General features: G+C 43.7%; 1 protein-coding gene across 1 annotated transcript; it reads right to left on the bottom strand.

The window, feature by feature from the left end:
- Positions 1–7,604: 7,604 nt before the first annotated feature.
- LOC120873891 (protein FAM24A-like) lies at positions 7,605–9,874 on the bottom strand. Its single transcript, XM_040254954.1, has 2 exons — positions 9,159–9,874; positions 7,605–8,049 (listed from the first exon to the last, which is right to left on the bottom strand). Exons 1-2 carry the CDS (start codon positions 9,266–9,268, stop codon positions 7,863–7,865), a joined length of 297 nt encoding a protein of 98 aa, XP_040110888.1. The 5' UTR covers positions 9,269–9,874; the 3' UTR covers positions 7,605–7,862.
- Between the last annotated feature and the right edge of the window lie 5,955 nt (positions 9,875–15,829).

Raw genomic sequence — 15,829 nt, 5'->3', positions numbered from 1 at the left:
GTTAATGGACTTGCTGCAACGTCCCAACTCCCCACCCTCTGGGATGCTTCTGAGACATTATGACTCTGGAGAAGGACTTTCAAATGGAGAAAGATAAGCACTCAACATGTACAAAGTACTACAGATATTTATTACATATTTATTACAGAGCCAAACCCCACCCCAGAAAGTTTATGAAAAGCAAGTATTTAATGTCCTTTGAAATATTACCACTTACTTACGTGACCTCAGTGTTCATTTTCCTGCACACGTTGTAAATCCAGTACTGTACACTAAGTTAACATGGTGGGGTCGTCAGTTATTTTTGTCTGTAATATTTTTCACTCTTACTGAAATTTATGTATACTTCTGGATTAAATGTTTAAGATTTTAAGGATTTCTAAAGCAGTTCATTAGTTTGTATTGTATATGTGTTTTGTTGAAGTACTTTTTTTTATACAAAGACTTTTTACAGTCTTAGGAGTCTGAAAAATAATGCTTAGAGTATTTGATAATTTTTTTTAATTGTTTTTGAAAAATTGGATCCTTAAGACTTGGAAACTTTCATTCAAATCACTCATTTACATTTTGTATTGTTTATCTCAGGTAATGAGGAAAATGCAGTGTTTGGCATGTGTGAAAGTAGTTTACACTGAGGTTAATATTCCTGGTTTCAGTACAGTGTCATAGTAGAGAGGGAAGTACGATCAGAGCTAGCCTAGTCCTTGTTAGGAATGTTATTTTAGATCTAGTGTTTGATGTAAAATGAGAGAAGTCGCTTTATTTTATCTCAGTCAATCCAAAAGATACTAGGAACTGTTTTCCTTTCTGGACTGGTACAGGTTCCTCTTTCAGAATCCTTCTCTGTATATATAAAGCATGAAATTCTGAGGATCTGCATTGAGGGGTTGAGGCATATGAATTAAGGAGATTGCAGTTCTCTCAGGCACGCTTAATTTTTAGAAATTATAAGTATCATATGTGGGTTGAAGGGTGATTATTCACTTTTAAAGAATAAATGTATCCACTCTGGAAACTACTTGTCTAAGGAAACAGAAATTGTTTCTTTTCAACTCTCTTTTCTTTCCTAACTGGAGGATAACTGCTCTTACAATGTTGTGCTGGTTTCTGCCATACAACGCAGATCTGCCGGTGAGTGTATATATATCCCCTTCCTCTTGAGCCTACCTCCCTCAACTATCTTTTCTTAAAATGCTTTATGAAAGGGGGTGTTTTGCAATTGATATTGTGGTCAGTTCTTTCAAATGAGGGCTAATTTACATACTCTTATTCATTTGTAACACGCTCGCTACAAAGGTGACACAGTATATGGGACATACTCTCACTATAGCCCCTCGAGAATTTGCATATTTTTCTATTCTTTTCTAATTGATGGGCCAACATACAAGCTGTAAGATAGTATTTCCATTGTTGTTCAGGAGGAATGTCTGTCACTCCAAGCTGAACCCTTTAGTTCAGTTTTACAGCTTCTGGTCGTTGTAGTCTGTTGATTTACAAAATGTTTCCTTCCCGAGCTTCCCTGGTGGCTCAGTGGTAAAGAATCGGCCTGCCAAAGCAGGTGACACGGGTTCGATCCCTGATCTGGGATGATCCCACATGCCTCGGAGCATCTAAGCCCAAGTGTCCCAGCTCCTGAGCCTGTGCTTTAGAGCCTGGGAGCCGCAGGTACTGCAGCCCGCACAGCCTGAGCCTGTGCTCCGCAGTAAGAGAAGCCGCCACAGTGAGCAGCCCTCTCGCTGCAACTAGAGAAAAGCCCACGCAGCAACAAAACTCAGCCAAGCCAAAATTAAATTATTTTAAAAAATGCCTCCTTCCAGATATGTGATTCATACTACAAGTCTCACTGTGATTACATCTGAAACAGAAATATGGTCATATCAAAAGGATATATAAAGGTTCAAGGCTGAAAAGAGCTGATACCAAATATTTTTCAACTGCATTTTCTACCTTGTAGACACCAAAATCTCTCTCTTAAAACAATGTGGGGAAGATGGGCCTGGGATCCAGGACTCCTTTCCTTCTTCTTGTCTCCATCCTCTGTTCCAGGTGCCCATGGAGATTTTGGTGTAGAACCTTCTTATTTTGAATTGATCTCCTTCGACAGTTGAAATCCACGGCTATTGAAAGGTGAAGTGACTCATCTCTCAAGGGAAAGCAAATACAGCCTCTTCCTCGTCCTTTCCTGCCCTCATATCACTACTTCCTCCTTCTTAAAGGCAGTCCCATGCCCTGCACTGGACAGCAGCCCAGGGTTTCAGTATTCTACCATTCTGACATTTTCTCTCTAAGTGTTGTTGCAGAACATGTGTCCATGATGATGTAGAGGAAAAAACACCAGGATAGATAAATCTGAGTTCTTCCTTGTTGGTCACATAACTGCTGTCTAACTTGGCGTGGGGGAGTCAATATTTTTAATAACCTCAGTTTTCCCTTCTGTAAAATGGGACTCTCACAGCTTCCATCTTGTATGAGTTTATAATACGCTGAACATGAAGCAGCTAGCATAGGTCTGGCACACAGGAGGTGACAGTTAAATGTTAATCGCCCTCTTCCCTACTTTTGGCTACGCTGAATCTTCTTGCTGTGTGTGGGCTGTTCTCTAGTTGTGATGTGCAGGCTTCTCATTGCAGGGGTTTCTCCTGTTGCAGAGCACAGGCTCTAGGGCACACAGGCTCAGTCGTTGTGGCGTGCGGTCTTGGTTGCTCCACGTGGAATCTTCCCCAGACAAGGGATTGAACCCAGGTACCCTGTGCATGGGTTCCTATCCACTGCACCACCAGGGAAGTCATATGATTCTTAATAACCCTAGAATTCCAGGCAATTTGAAAGCCCCACTTTTCTTTTATTTCCTTGAGGGTTAAAGAGAAGTCAGTTCTATGTCAGTGGTGTAGGGCTGTGATTCTCAACGTGTGGCAGCATCAGTATCACCTGGGCAGTTGTTACCTGTGCACATTCTCAGGCCCCACCCACCCTGTTTGAGTCATCGAATTGAGGGTGTGGTGGGGCACAGCAATTATGCTTTTAGTAACTCTGCAAGTGCTTCTGATACTCTGTCCAGTTTCAGAACCACTGGGATAGGGTAAGAAAGAGTACACGCTCTGGAGCCAGGTTGCTTGGAATCGATTCCTCTCTGCCTTCCATTAGTATGTGCCTTTGGTCACATTAAGTGACTTCTCTGGACTTTCTTGAGCTTCTCCAGTGGCTCAGCTGGTAAAGAACCTGCCTGCCAACATAGGCGATACAAGAGATGTGGGTTCTATGTTCTATCTAGGGCAGGAAGATCCCCTAGATTAGGAAATGGCAACCCACTCCAGTATTGGTGCCTGGAAAATTCAACAGACAGAGGAGGCTGGGGACTGCACTCCATGTGGTTGCAAAGGATCGGACACAGCTGAGCGATGGAGCACAGCACACGGGACTTTCTCTTAGCCATTGACTGGGAATTCGATCACATCTACTCCTGAGAGAAGGCTGTTGAGAAGATTAATGAGGCAGTTCTCATGAAACCTTGAGACAGTCTTGTAGTTTAGTGCCCTGTTCTCAGCTTGGCCTCACACTGAGATCACCTGGGCACTTAAAAAAAAGAAAAAAACAGAAAAACCAAAACCACCTGTGGGTGTATATTTGTTTCAAACTAAAAGGTTAAAAATATAATCCACTGGTTCTTGGGTCCCACCCCTGGAGATTGTGATCTGAGTTTCGGGTGTTCAGCTCATAAGTCTAGGTTTTGGGAAGCTCCCCTGCTGTTTATAATGCACAGAAAAGCCCAGAACTAGAAGTTCAGTGTCTTGGGGACAAGAATCTGGAACTAGACTAGCTGGCAACTAACTCTGATCATCCCATTTACAAACAGTATGATCCGAGACAAGTTCTCAACCTCCCTATGAGCTCGAGCTGGGGGCACAGCCATCAGTGACTTACCAGCCATGCCCATCGTCATGATCTACAAGCAGCTGACTAACAGATTCTTCAGGGTGGGCAGAGACTTCAGCCTTCCTTGTTCAGAAATCAAAGTCTCCACTTGCTGAAAGTGGGGAAAGATGATTCTGATGCGTTGTTTTCTGCTCATTGTCCAGGTGCTGTACTCACTGGGGCTGAGTTTCAGGGTCAGGGCTTCGTGGGATTCTGATCCCCACCGGGAGATCCCCACTCCGCCACGTTGCTAGAAGTGAACTGTGTTTCCCCCATCACAGGGTTAGCTACCAGGACTTTATGTCTGCAGCGTGAAGCTCTGGGGAGAACACACGTGTGACATTACAACACAGGGTTCACAAAGAGGAAAGATTTCTTAGAGCCTGAAGGAGGACATCTTTAAAAAGAAATTAACTGAATGTGAATGAACACATACTTCATCATGGAATCTAACAGTTAACTTTTATCTTGCTTTCTTTTTAAACTCTTTATTGAATTTGTTACAATTTTCTGTTTTTTTCTGTTTTGGTTTTTTGGTTCCAGGTATGTGGGATCTTAGTTCCTTGACCAGGGATTGAACCCACACCTCCTGCATTGCAAGGCAGTCTTAACCGCTGGACTACCACAGAAGTCTCTGCTTTTCTTTCTTCACTCTGGCTGATGGGTGATATACTTATAAAAACAGTATTTAGTAAAAATAACACTTTTTACCTGCCTCTTGAGAAATCTGTATGAAGGTCAGGAAGCAACAGTTAGAATTGGACATGGAACAACAGACTGGTTCCAAATAGGAAAAGGAGTATGTCAAGGCTGTATATTGTCACCCTGCTAATTTAACTTCTATGCAGAGTACATCGTGAGAAATGCTGGGCTGGAGGAAGCACAAGCTGGAATCAAGATTGCCGGGAGAAATATCAATAACCTCAGATATGCAGATGACACCACCCTTATGGCAGAAAGTGAAGAGGAACTAAAAAGCCTCTTATGAAAGTGAAAGAGGAGAGTGAAAAAGTTGGCTTAAAGCTCAACATTCAGAAAACCAAAATCATGGCGTCCAGTCCCATCACTTCATGGGAAATAGATGGGGAAACAGTGGAAACAATGTCAGACTTTATTTTGGGGGGCTCCAAAATCACTGCAGATGGTGACTGCAGCCGTGAAATTAAAAGACGCTTACTCCTTGGAAGGAAAGTTATGACCAACCTAGATAGCATATTCAAAAGCAGAGACATTACTTTGCCAACAAAGGTCCATCTAGTCAAGGCTATGGTTTTTCCAGTGGTCATGTATGGATGTGAGAGTTGGACTATAAAGAAAGCTGAGTGCTGAAGAATTGATGCTTTTGAACTGTGGTGTTGGAGAAGACTCTTGAGAGTCCCTTGGACTGCAGGGAGATCCAACCAGTCCATCCTAAAGGAGATCAGTCCTGAATGTTCATTGGAAGGACTGATGTTGAAACTGAAACTCCCAATACTTTGGCCACTGATAAGAAGAACTGACTCATTTGAAAAGACCCTGATGCTGGGAAAGATTGAAGGTGGGAGGAGAAGGGGACGACAGAGGATGAGATGGTTGGATGGCATCACCAACTCAATGGACATGAGTTTGGGTAAACTCCAGGTGTTGGTGATAGACAGGCCTGGCATGCTGCAGTCCATGGGGTCGCAGAGTTGGATACTTTTTAAAGTTTTTTATTTTCTTTTGTTTTAATGTGGACCATTTTAAAAGTCTTTATTGAATGTGCTACAATATTACTTCCCTGCTATGCTTTGGTTCCTTGGTTATGAGGCATGTGGAATCTTAGTTCCCTGACCAAGGATTGAACCTGCACCCCCTGCATTGGAAGGCAAAGTCTCAACCAGTGGACCACCAAGGAAATCCCAGTAAGTATTCTTTATTGAGGTAGAATTAACAAATAAAAATTATATATATGTAAGGTATACCACATGATGTTTTGGTCTATGTGTACATCATGAAATGATTACCAAAATCAAGCTGATTAACATAGCTACCACTCACACAGCTACCATTTGTGTGTTTGTGTGTTTCTGTGTGTGTGTGTGGTGAGAACACTTGATATCTACTGACTTAGCAAAATTCAAGTACACATTCACAACTGGAATAAAAACGACATTTCTGAGCTTCCCTTGTGGCTAATTGAGACCATGTCATTCAGTTCTATCTAGCACAGGGGATTTAAAGAGAAATGGAAAGCACAGCTTTTCTCAAACTTCTTCTCTAGAATTTAAACATGAAGGTTAGAGAACCAGCAGTCCCCTTGGACCATGCTGTGACTTTGGGGAAAGAACCCACATACAGTAATATGGCCCCTGACGTGGCAAAGACAGCCAGCCTGACTGCTTGCTGCTGGGCATCTTGAAGAGGAGAGAAATCAAATTCTTGTTCAAGCCACTGTTATTTGAAATTTTGTTATAGCCACACCTAATCTTAAATGATAAAATAGTCAAGTGATTTGTTCAGCTTAACATGGAAAAGAAAAAAATGAGGTTTTACAAGGTTCGAAGATGTCCTAAGCTTTAGATACTCCTCAGTCTTTTTAATTAATTTGCCTGTGCCCAGTCTTAATTGCATGTGGGATATACTTCCTGGACCAGGGGTTGAACCCAGGCCGCTGCATCAGGAGCTCAGAGTCTTAACCACTGGACCACCAGGGAGGTCCCTCCTCTCTCCTTTTGACCTTTCCTGATTTCTTCCAGTTGGTGGTAGCTTGTTATTTCCATGTTCCTTACCAGGGTCTCCTGTTTGTAAGATAACTCAGTGGTTCCCCTAACAGATCTACCCTCAACTCAGTGGGGGAGCCCCCAAGGTAGGATGAAGCCACGCCCCTTAGCATGGCCTCTGACACCATCTCGGTCTCAGCCCAGCTCCCTCTTCCAGCCAACCAGCTTCACACCTCAGCCTGGGCCTTCTCTCCTTCTCTTCCTCCACTTGCTCAAATGCTAATATCTTCCCTCCTGAAGGCCTCCTCCCCCGCCGCCATTAATCATTCCTCTGCTGCCTCCGTGCCCTTTGCTGTGCCTCTAACAGATTCTGAATCTTGTTTGACCTACAGGTTTCCAGTTTCCAGTGCACGATTTTGCACCCTGAACAGATCCTTGAATTCAGGAACCAAAGCTTCTGTACCTGTACTTTGTCTTGCTGAATCCACTATTTTAAATCCAGAAGGTGCTCAAGAAAATATACACTGAGATGAAGGAAACTGTTAGTCACTCTGTCATGCCCGACTCTGCGATCCCAAGGCTCCTCTGTCCATGAGACTCTCCAGGCAAGAATACTGGAGTGGGTAGCCACTCCCTTCTCCAGGGCATCTTCCTGACGCCGGGACCAAACCTGGGTCTCCTGAGTCGCAGGCAGATTCTTTATTGTCTGACCCACTAGGGAAGCCCTGAGATGAAGAAAGGGGATTTGTTCACTTTTCATGTTACTAAAAATGCTTTAGTTTGCAAGTGCTTTTCATGTCCTATCCAACTCTATTAGGATTCTCCAGAGAAACAGAATAGGATATTTGTTGTTGTTTAGTTGCTAAGTTGTGTCCGACTCTGCAACCCCATGGACTGTAGCCCGCCAGGCTCTTTTGTCCATGGGATTTCCCAGGCAAGAATACTGGAGTGTGTTGCCATCTCCATCTCCAGAGGATCTTTCTGACCCAGGAATAGAACCCGAGTCTCCTGCTAGGCAAATGGATTCTTTACCACTGAGCCACCTGGGAAGTCTAGAACATAAATACTATGATGTAAAATTAAATACTAAATACTGACATAAAGTCAGTACATCTTATGTTACATGATATGGAAATAAGAAAACATATTTGCTTAATATATGTAAATACAACATATTCATAACAAATAAGGAGGAAATATTCACGAGAGTCCTTGTTTCTGTAACTAGTCAGATGGTGGCAGTTGGTGTTTATAACCACCTTCTATTACTCATTCTGTATTGAGTCCCTTGTTTATGTCACAGAAGCACGATGTCAGGGGATCAAAGTTGGCAGGCAAGTTACATTCTTCACAGCACTGGAAGCTGGGGTATGACTCAGGGGTGGAGGTTACAGCCTCGGTGACCTTATCTTGATCTCTACAGGTAATGGTCGTAGCGATGGGTGTCTTTGCAGCACTTAAGAAAAGACATACACAGAACATAGGATTAGAATTTTTCTTCTTGGTCCACCTGTTACAATTGTCGGGGGGATCTGGAAAGTTGGGCCTGGAACCAATCAAACCCATGACACCAGCCCGAGATGAAAGCAACTCTGCCCTCCTCCCCAAATTCGTGTCCAACCCCTTCCTCTCCTAAGAGTGCCAGAAATGTAAGATCAGGTTCCAGCAAATGAGGGAGTGAGTTGCAAGTGCGGGTCACCCAGGTGATCACTGCAAGTCCGCCAAGTGCAGAGCACAACCCAGGAGGGTGCCAAGTCAGCCGCCCCCGGATGCTGAGAATTACCTTCCTGCTCACAGACTGAACTTCCCTAGAATGGGAACGCGACTGCTGCTTTTTTTTTTTTTTAATGTATTCTCCCCACTTATCACATAAAGAATCTGAGACATGGAGAAGCACAGTGACTTGATCAAACACATACAAGCAGAGGAGGAGCTGGAAATAAAAACCAGGTCATTCAAAGCTTGATGCAGGACTCTGTTCAACAAACATGCTGTCTCCTTGGAATGTTAACGCATGGGAACACCACTGCTGACGACCAGTCTTGCCCATATCTGAAGGCTCTTTCCCCCCAAACTTAATGCTCCCTTTTCAGATCTACACTCCCTGGTGAGGCAAAGCCCAGGATCTTCACACAACTCAGCTTCCCCAGGGTCCTACAGGCCCATCCCACTGTGCCCAGAGCCAAGGACCCAGTGAGAACTCCCCCACTCAGGCGGGGGGAACATCAGCTCAGCCCATCCTCCGAGTGAGCAGAGGCAGACTCAGTCACACCATCTTCAGTCTGCAGTCCTGTGGAATCAACCCACTGAGGGTAAGGGAAGGCAAGGGAGGGCAAAGCAGCGCAGACCCAGCAGCTGAGAACATTCTCCTTGTGAGCTCACAGCCCCAGACCAAAAGGGGTAGAAAGCCAGATTCTACCCTCCCCGCCTCGGTCCTCTCAAACCCTCCCACTGTTCCTGGCCTCATCCAGGGTGCGGCCACAGGCCGGGGATGATCCCGCTCAAGCATGGAGCCCCAGGATCCCATGTGAGGGGGTGTTAGCCCCTCTTATCCACATCACTCACTTTAATGTGTTGGCTACTTTGTAGTAAAGGTAGATGATGACACCTAGGAGCACGAAAGCTGTAATCAGTAAGGTGCTCCCAATGGCGATCATGATCTCGAGGTCAAACATCTCTCATACACCTGGGCAGAGAAGTGCGAGCCGTGAGCGTGAGTGTGAGCTCCCGCCCCCTCCCCCACTTCCCAGTCACTTAGCAACCACAGTGTTTCCTTCAGAGGGCGGACGGGGAACCCAAAGCACAGAGCCTTCCTTATGCATGGAAACACGAATCTTCCCAGAAGCCTAGCATCCCAAAGTGGTCCAGGTCGGGTAAAGCGTTTATTCATGGATGAAAAAAGACTGAAAGAGAAAGTCCAGAGGGAACACAATCAACAGAAACTTGAGAAGAAACTTTTCCTTTCACAGGCAGTAACATGCAGCTGTCTGTCAAAAACAAGCCTGCACTTGAGCAAAGGGTTTTATTCCCAAACACTTGGGTCTCATGAAATACGTTTACTGATAAGAGTCAGGATTGACCCCTTGCTGTCCAGCAAATTTAAAAATACTATTTTATGGGAATGACTCAGGGAAAGACTCTGTTTCAAAACATTATGCTGTGTAATAAAATACACAAACCCATTTTATAAGTGATTATGTCCTAAGGAAAAGGTTTTCAATTCTCCCACTGACAATTGTCATGCCATCTCATGGTTTTAGGAGATTCATGGAACCTTTTTTTCCTCATTCTGTCTCTACAGGAGACAAGAGGCCTTTCTGCCCTTTTCCCCTCTCTATTCTCCCAGGAAATCGTTTGCCTGGAATAAGCAATTTGCTTAACCTAACACAATGAAATTTGGGAACAGTGAGTCAGGAAAGAAGCATCAACAACTCTATTGCTAAACATACTTACTACAGTTAAATCCTCCAGATCTGGATGAAGGCCAACTGGGAAAAAAATTAAAAAACAAAAAACAAACAAAAAAAAACCTTGCAGGGAACAGGATATTTTATCAAACCTGTAATTTGAGAAAGAGGGATCGAATCATCCCTGTTAGAGGACTTAAGACTCAAGGTTGAAGAGCTCACTTAAGAAGCCCAGCCTCTCTCCAGCTCCAGTGCTATGACCCCTATTGGGCCACAGCCTGTGTGACATCAACTCTGGACACTAGCTCTTCCATGGAGTTCTGAATTCTGTTCCACACGTAGGTATATTTTAGCCCCCATAAAACAGAAAGATCATTTTGAATCACTTAATTCTAAGTCTTTACCTTTTCAGGTCTTATGTCCCTTACAATAATTATCAGGTTTTGACTGGTAATCAAAAGCAGGTTTAAAATTTCAGTGAAAAAAATAAACAGAAATGTGGGGAGGTGAAAAACACTCTTACATTTAAGAGTTTGATTATAGAAGACTTTATGTTACAATAAAATTTTATTGTTACCACACAATAAAATAATACGGAGGCATTTACTAGGATTCAAGCATATGTTCACTGACACTGGAAGATTTTCATACTTTATAAGTTAAAAGGGTTACAAATCAAAGCTAAATAGGATACCTGTTCTAAGTCAAGTGTATAAAGGTACTCGTACCCAGCCAGTCTAGTAACGTGAAAAGTGGAGACTCCAGGTGCCGTTTTGTTTTCACTTGATTTTAGGCATGAGGGATCTTAGTTGCTCCAACCAGGCCCTCTGCAGTGGAAGTGTGGAGCTTTAGCCAGTGGACCATCAGGCAAGTCCCTCCAGATGCTATTTTGATCCATTTTTTTCAGTGATACCGGGGCTCCCGAGCCTCCAGCAGCGCCGCTTGGAAGAACAGGAGATTCCCCAGCTAGAGCCATGGGTGCATCTAGGGGGAGAAGGAATCTCTGGCCCACGGGGGCAAAGATGATTGTTATGGTGGGATCCCCTCTGGGTTGCCAACTGGCACACCCATCAGTGGAGGGGAAGAGTCTCATGACCAGGGAGTGAGCAGAGCATGTCTCCTAGCTACAGTTGTCGGGGGTCTCCTGCACTGTCCACCTTGCCACTGGTGCTGGGCTAGCCTGAGCTTGTCAGCAGGACTCGCATTAAATTCAGGGGGAATCAACCCATGGGTTCTGTACCTTTGGAGTCTTGGGGAGTCTGACCTCCATGGGCACAGAGAACAGAGGATGGAAACAGGAGAAGGAAAGCAGTCCTGGATTCCAGGCCCTTTCCCTCCATTTACTTGATAGAACGGCTGGCAAAGTAGTTCAGCTCTCTGAGCCTGTTGTTTCTTCTCAAATGTGAAAAGATAATGAATGCAGTGTGGTCTGATGGTGGTGGCGGCTGTTAATGTGTGAGAGGTTTCGGTGCAGACAGACATATCAGTACTTTGTAAACTGTGATGCCGGTGTGAGTAGCTGACCCCTTGTATGGTGGCTCTGATCCAGCCACAGAGCTTGTTCCTGAGCTTGATCTAGACGGAAAGTGTGGAAGTGAAAAGACTGATTTGATGCAAGCTTCACCGAGGGTTCTCTGCTGGGCCCCATCACAGAGATTCTGATTCACTGATTTGGGGGTAAAAGCTGGTGAATTTGTCTTTCAACCAGTTCCCAGGTAAGGCTGATGGGATGGCTCTGGGCCTAGCTGTACCAGCTCAGCCCGTCACATAATAAGAACCCTAAGATCTTCTGAAAGGCCCCTGTTCAGGGACTGCTTCTCCCTCTGGTGTGATTCCTTAGAATGGGTTGGGCTGTAGAACCTGCATGATTAACAAGTTCTCCAGCTGATTCTGGCAAAGCCTGCAGAACAAGTGAGTAGCAACTGACTTAACTCATCAGTCAGATGTTACAAGGTTCTACTGATCCATTCACAGCACCCAAAGCAGGATGCCAGGAAATCCTGCAAGCGAGGCCAGGAACAAAGCTCTACTCTGGTCTTCTTCCCAAGGCCCAGGGTAATCAGGTCACCTTCCTGCTTGAGCTGTGCTAACTTGGTACTAAAGATCTGCAGTGAAGCAGTGATGGTTTTCTTGAGCCAGACCAAGCCTACTACCTTTTCAAGCCTTTCCTCTGACATGTGTCATATGCTTGAGTCGATCTAAATTGCTTTCAGTTCAGTTCAGTTCAGTCCCTCAGTTGTGTCCAACTTCTTGCAACCCCATGGAAAGCCGCATGCCAAGAATCTGTCCATCACCAACCCCTGGAGCTTACCCAAACTCATGTCCATTGAGTTGGTGATGCCATCCAGCCATCTCATCCTGTCATCCTCTTCTTCTCCCGCCTTCAATCTTTCCCAGCATCAGGGTCTTTTCATATGAGTCAGCTCTTTGCATCAGGTGGCCAAAGTATTGGAGTTTCAGCTTTAGCATTAGTCCTTCCAATGAATATTCAGGACGGATTTCCTTTAGGATGGACTGGTTGGATCTCCTTGCAGTCCAAGGGACTCTCAAAAGTCTTCTCCAACACCACAATTCAAAAGCATTAATTCTTCAGCGCTCAGCTTTCTTTAGAGTCCAACTCTCACATCCATATATGACCACTGGAAAAACCATAGCCTTGTTGGAGAAGACTCTTGAGAGTCTCTTGGACTGCAGGGAGATCCAACCAGTCCATTCTGAAGGAGATCAGCCCTGGAATTTCTTTGGAAGGAATGATGCTAAAAGCTGAAACTCCAGTACTTTGGCCACCTCATGCGAAGAGTTGACTTATTGGAAAAGACTCTGATGCTGGGAGGGATTGGGGGCAGGAGGAGAAGGGGACGACAGAGGATGAGATGGCTGGATGGCATCACTGACTCGATGGACGTGAATCTGAGTGAACTCCGAGAGTTAGTGATGGACAGGGAGGCCTGGCGTGCTGCGATTCATGGGGTAGCAAAGAGTCAGACACAACTGAGCAACTGAACTGAACTGAACTGATTAGACAGACCTTTGTTGGCAAAGTAATGTCTCTGCTTCTTAATATGCTGTCTAGGTTGGTCATAACTTTTCTTCCAAGGAGCAAGTATCTTTTAATTTCATGGCTGCAGTCACCATCTGCAGTGATTTTGAAGCCCCCCCAAAAAATGAAGTCAGCCACAAGTCTGCTACTGTTCCCAGTTTCCCCATCTATCTGCCATGAAGTGATGGAACCGGATGCCATGATTTTAGTTTTCTGAATGTTGAGCTTTAAGCCAACTTTTTCACTTACGTCCCCCTAAGAAGAGCCTTCAGCATTGTCTCTTTAGGTTTCACTTGTCTGGCCACTTGCTGAGGAATGGAGAGAGCAAGGGCAGCTTCATGAAGGCTGCACCGGAACTGAGCTTTGGACAGTAGTGTGACGACTGTGATGAGGGCAGGGAGAGGTGGGGGGGTCAGTGTGCAGGAGGACTGGGGCCAACAGCCCGAGGGGGCTTGGGAAGAAGGGACAGGCTGGAACAGTGGGTCACATGGTGGTGGTGGCCGGTGCGCCTGGAGAGCTACACTGGGGCTGAGTGAGGAAGCGCCTCCAGCGAGCTGCTCGACTCTTCATGACGAGTCACATGGCAGCAGCATGTGGGCACACTCTCTCTGTCCTGCCCCTAAACGGTTGAAAATCCAGTGATGACAGAGGCATGGAAACCTTCATATGTCACCACAGGAAAGACGGAGATGAAACAATCCTCAAAGGGGAGGCAGTGTGGAAATTAAAATACATAACCTGTCTCCTGATCTCATTTTTGATCACCCACTCATCCTGTGCAGCCACCTCTAACTGCCGTGGCTACCCTGGCACGGGTGCATCCGCCAATCCTCATTGCCCAGACTGGACTTAGCAGCTGTGCCACCTACAAGTGGAGAAAAGTTACGAGAAAAAATAAGACTTTAATAGACATTTTGTACATACTGTGGGTCTGCTCCTCCCGTTTGAGCAAATTCAGGCAGTATTTCCTTAGGCAATAATGATTTTTAACAAAGCAATTACATACACACATCTATAGAAATTTATAAATATAAGAAAATCAATACCTATGATCCCTGGTTTGGGAAGGTCCCCCTGGAGTAGGAAATGGCACCCCACTCCAATATTCTTGCCTGGAAAATTCCATGAGCTGAGGAGCCTGGTGGGCTACAGTCCATGGGGCCACAAAGAGTCAGACACAACTGAGTGACTGAGCACACACATGAATCTCTAATACATTTAAAGTGTAATTTAGGTCTTTATTAACATGAAAAAAATTTAAAAATGGAAGATTAGGAATTAAAGCTCATGTGAATTATTTATAATCATAAATATTATACTTAATTATTTTATAAAACACAGCATATGTGTTCTAGTTACATTAAGCAATTTGTGAATCAAAAAATAGACCACAATTATCAGAAGCTGTGTAAGCTATTAATGAGAGGGTTCAACTTTAAGTGAGACACATTTCTCTTTTGTGCTAAAAGAAATGCCATCTAATGGCTACATATGTTGTTAATAAATTAGGAAAAGACTGATAAAAGTTATATATTGTACAGTCCTACTCCGGGAGATGGTGAAGGACAGGGAAGCCTGGCATGCTACAGTTCACAGGGTCGCAAAAAGTCAGACACAACTTAGCAACTGAACAACAACCTCATGTCCCTAACTTCAGAGTGATTTATAAATGAATAAACTTTAGATTAGTTCTCACTTGAAAGAACTAAATTCATCAAAATACTAAATGAGTGTAAACCATCCTTTTTCACCTAGAAAACATTTAATTTCCAGAGTGAATTCATTTATTTTTTAGAGGCAAATATATCACCTAACAACACATCAATGATAGGTATAGTTTCTGAAAATTAAGTCTGCCAGAGAGAACTGTAATCTCCTTGATTTATGTGCCTTAATGCTTCAATGCAGAATCTCAGCATTTCATACATTAAACAGAAAAGGGCTCTGGAAAGAAGAACTTGTATCAGTTCAGAAAAGGAGAGAGTTTCTTCTGCTTTCTGGGTTGACTGAGATAAAACAAGATGACTTCTCTCATTTACACCAAACACTGAATCTGAAAGTAATAAGCCTAACAGAGAATAGGTCAGTTCTAATTATTATTTTTCTATGCACAGCTACAATGTGACAGAACACAAAATTAACAGCCCCAATGTAAACCAGTTTTACACATACCAAACATCACATATAATTTTTTATCTGAAATAAACAAAAAAGGTAACATGGTGATTTGAAATTAAAGGTTGCAAGTCTTAAGTACCCAGTTTTATAAGAATAATTAATAAGAAAAAGAAAAAATATCACTTACATATTCTAAGCACTTTATATATCCCAAACATAAGGTTTTGAAAAATTACAAGAGTACTCCAATCAAACACATATACAGTACAAACTAATGAAATGCTTTAGAAATCCTTAAAACAATCTGTACATCTGAGCAACCCAGAAGTGTATGTGAATTTCTTACAAAAGTGAAAAATATGGGAAACAAGAATAATTTATGACCCTACCACATTAAATCTTAGTGTACAGTACCAGATTTACAGTAACAGTACAGTAAAATGAACATGAGGTCACTTTATGCAAGTAAACAGCGATCCTCAAATGACATTAAATAGCTGCTTTACCTCTTGGCGGTTTGGTTTTATAATAAATATGTAATAAATATCTGTAGTATTCTGTACATGTTGAGTGCTTATCTTTCTCCATTTGAAAGTCCTTCTCCAGAGTCATAATGTCTCAGAGGCATCCCAGAGGGTGGGGAGTTGGGACGTTGCAGCAAGTCCATTAAC

This window comes from Oryx dammah, unplaced genomic scaffold (assembly GCF_014754425.2).
Source record: "Oryx dammah isolate SB20612 unplaced genomic scaffold, SCBI_Odam_1.1 HiC_scaffold_14, whole genome shotgun sequence".
Classification (NCBI taxonomy): Eukaryota; Metazoa; Chordata; class Mammalia; order Artiodactyla; family Bovidae; genus Oryx; species Oryx dammah.
This window is presented reverse-complemented; position numbering and strand designations above follow the sequence as displayed.

Excerpts from the sequence above, each read along its gene's own strand:
- LOC120873891 (XM_040254954.1), bottom strand. The coding sequence starts at position 9,268 with ATGTTTGACCTCGAGATCATGATCGCCATTGGGAGCACCTTACTGATT. Across the intron at positions 8,050-9,158 it reads AAAGTAGCCAACACATTAAA|TGCTGCAAAGACACCCATCG; the intron begins GTGAGTGATGTG and ends TCTTTTCTTAAG.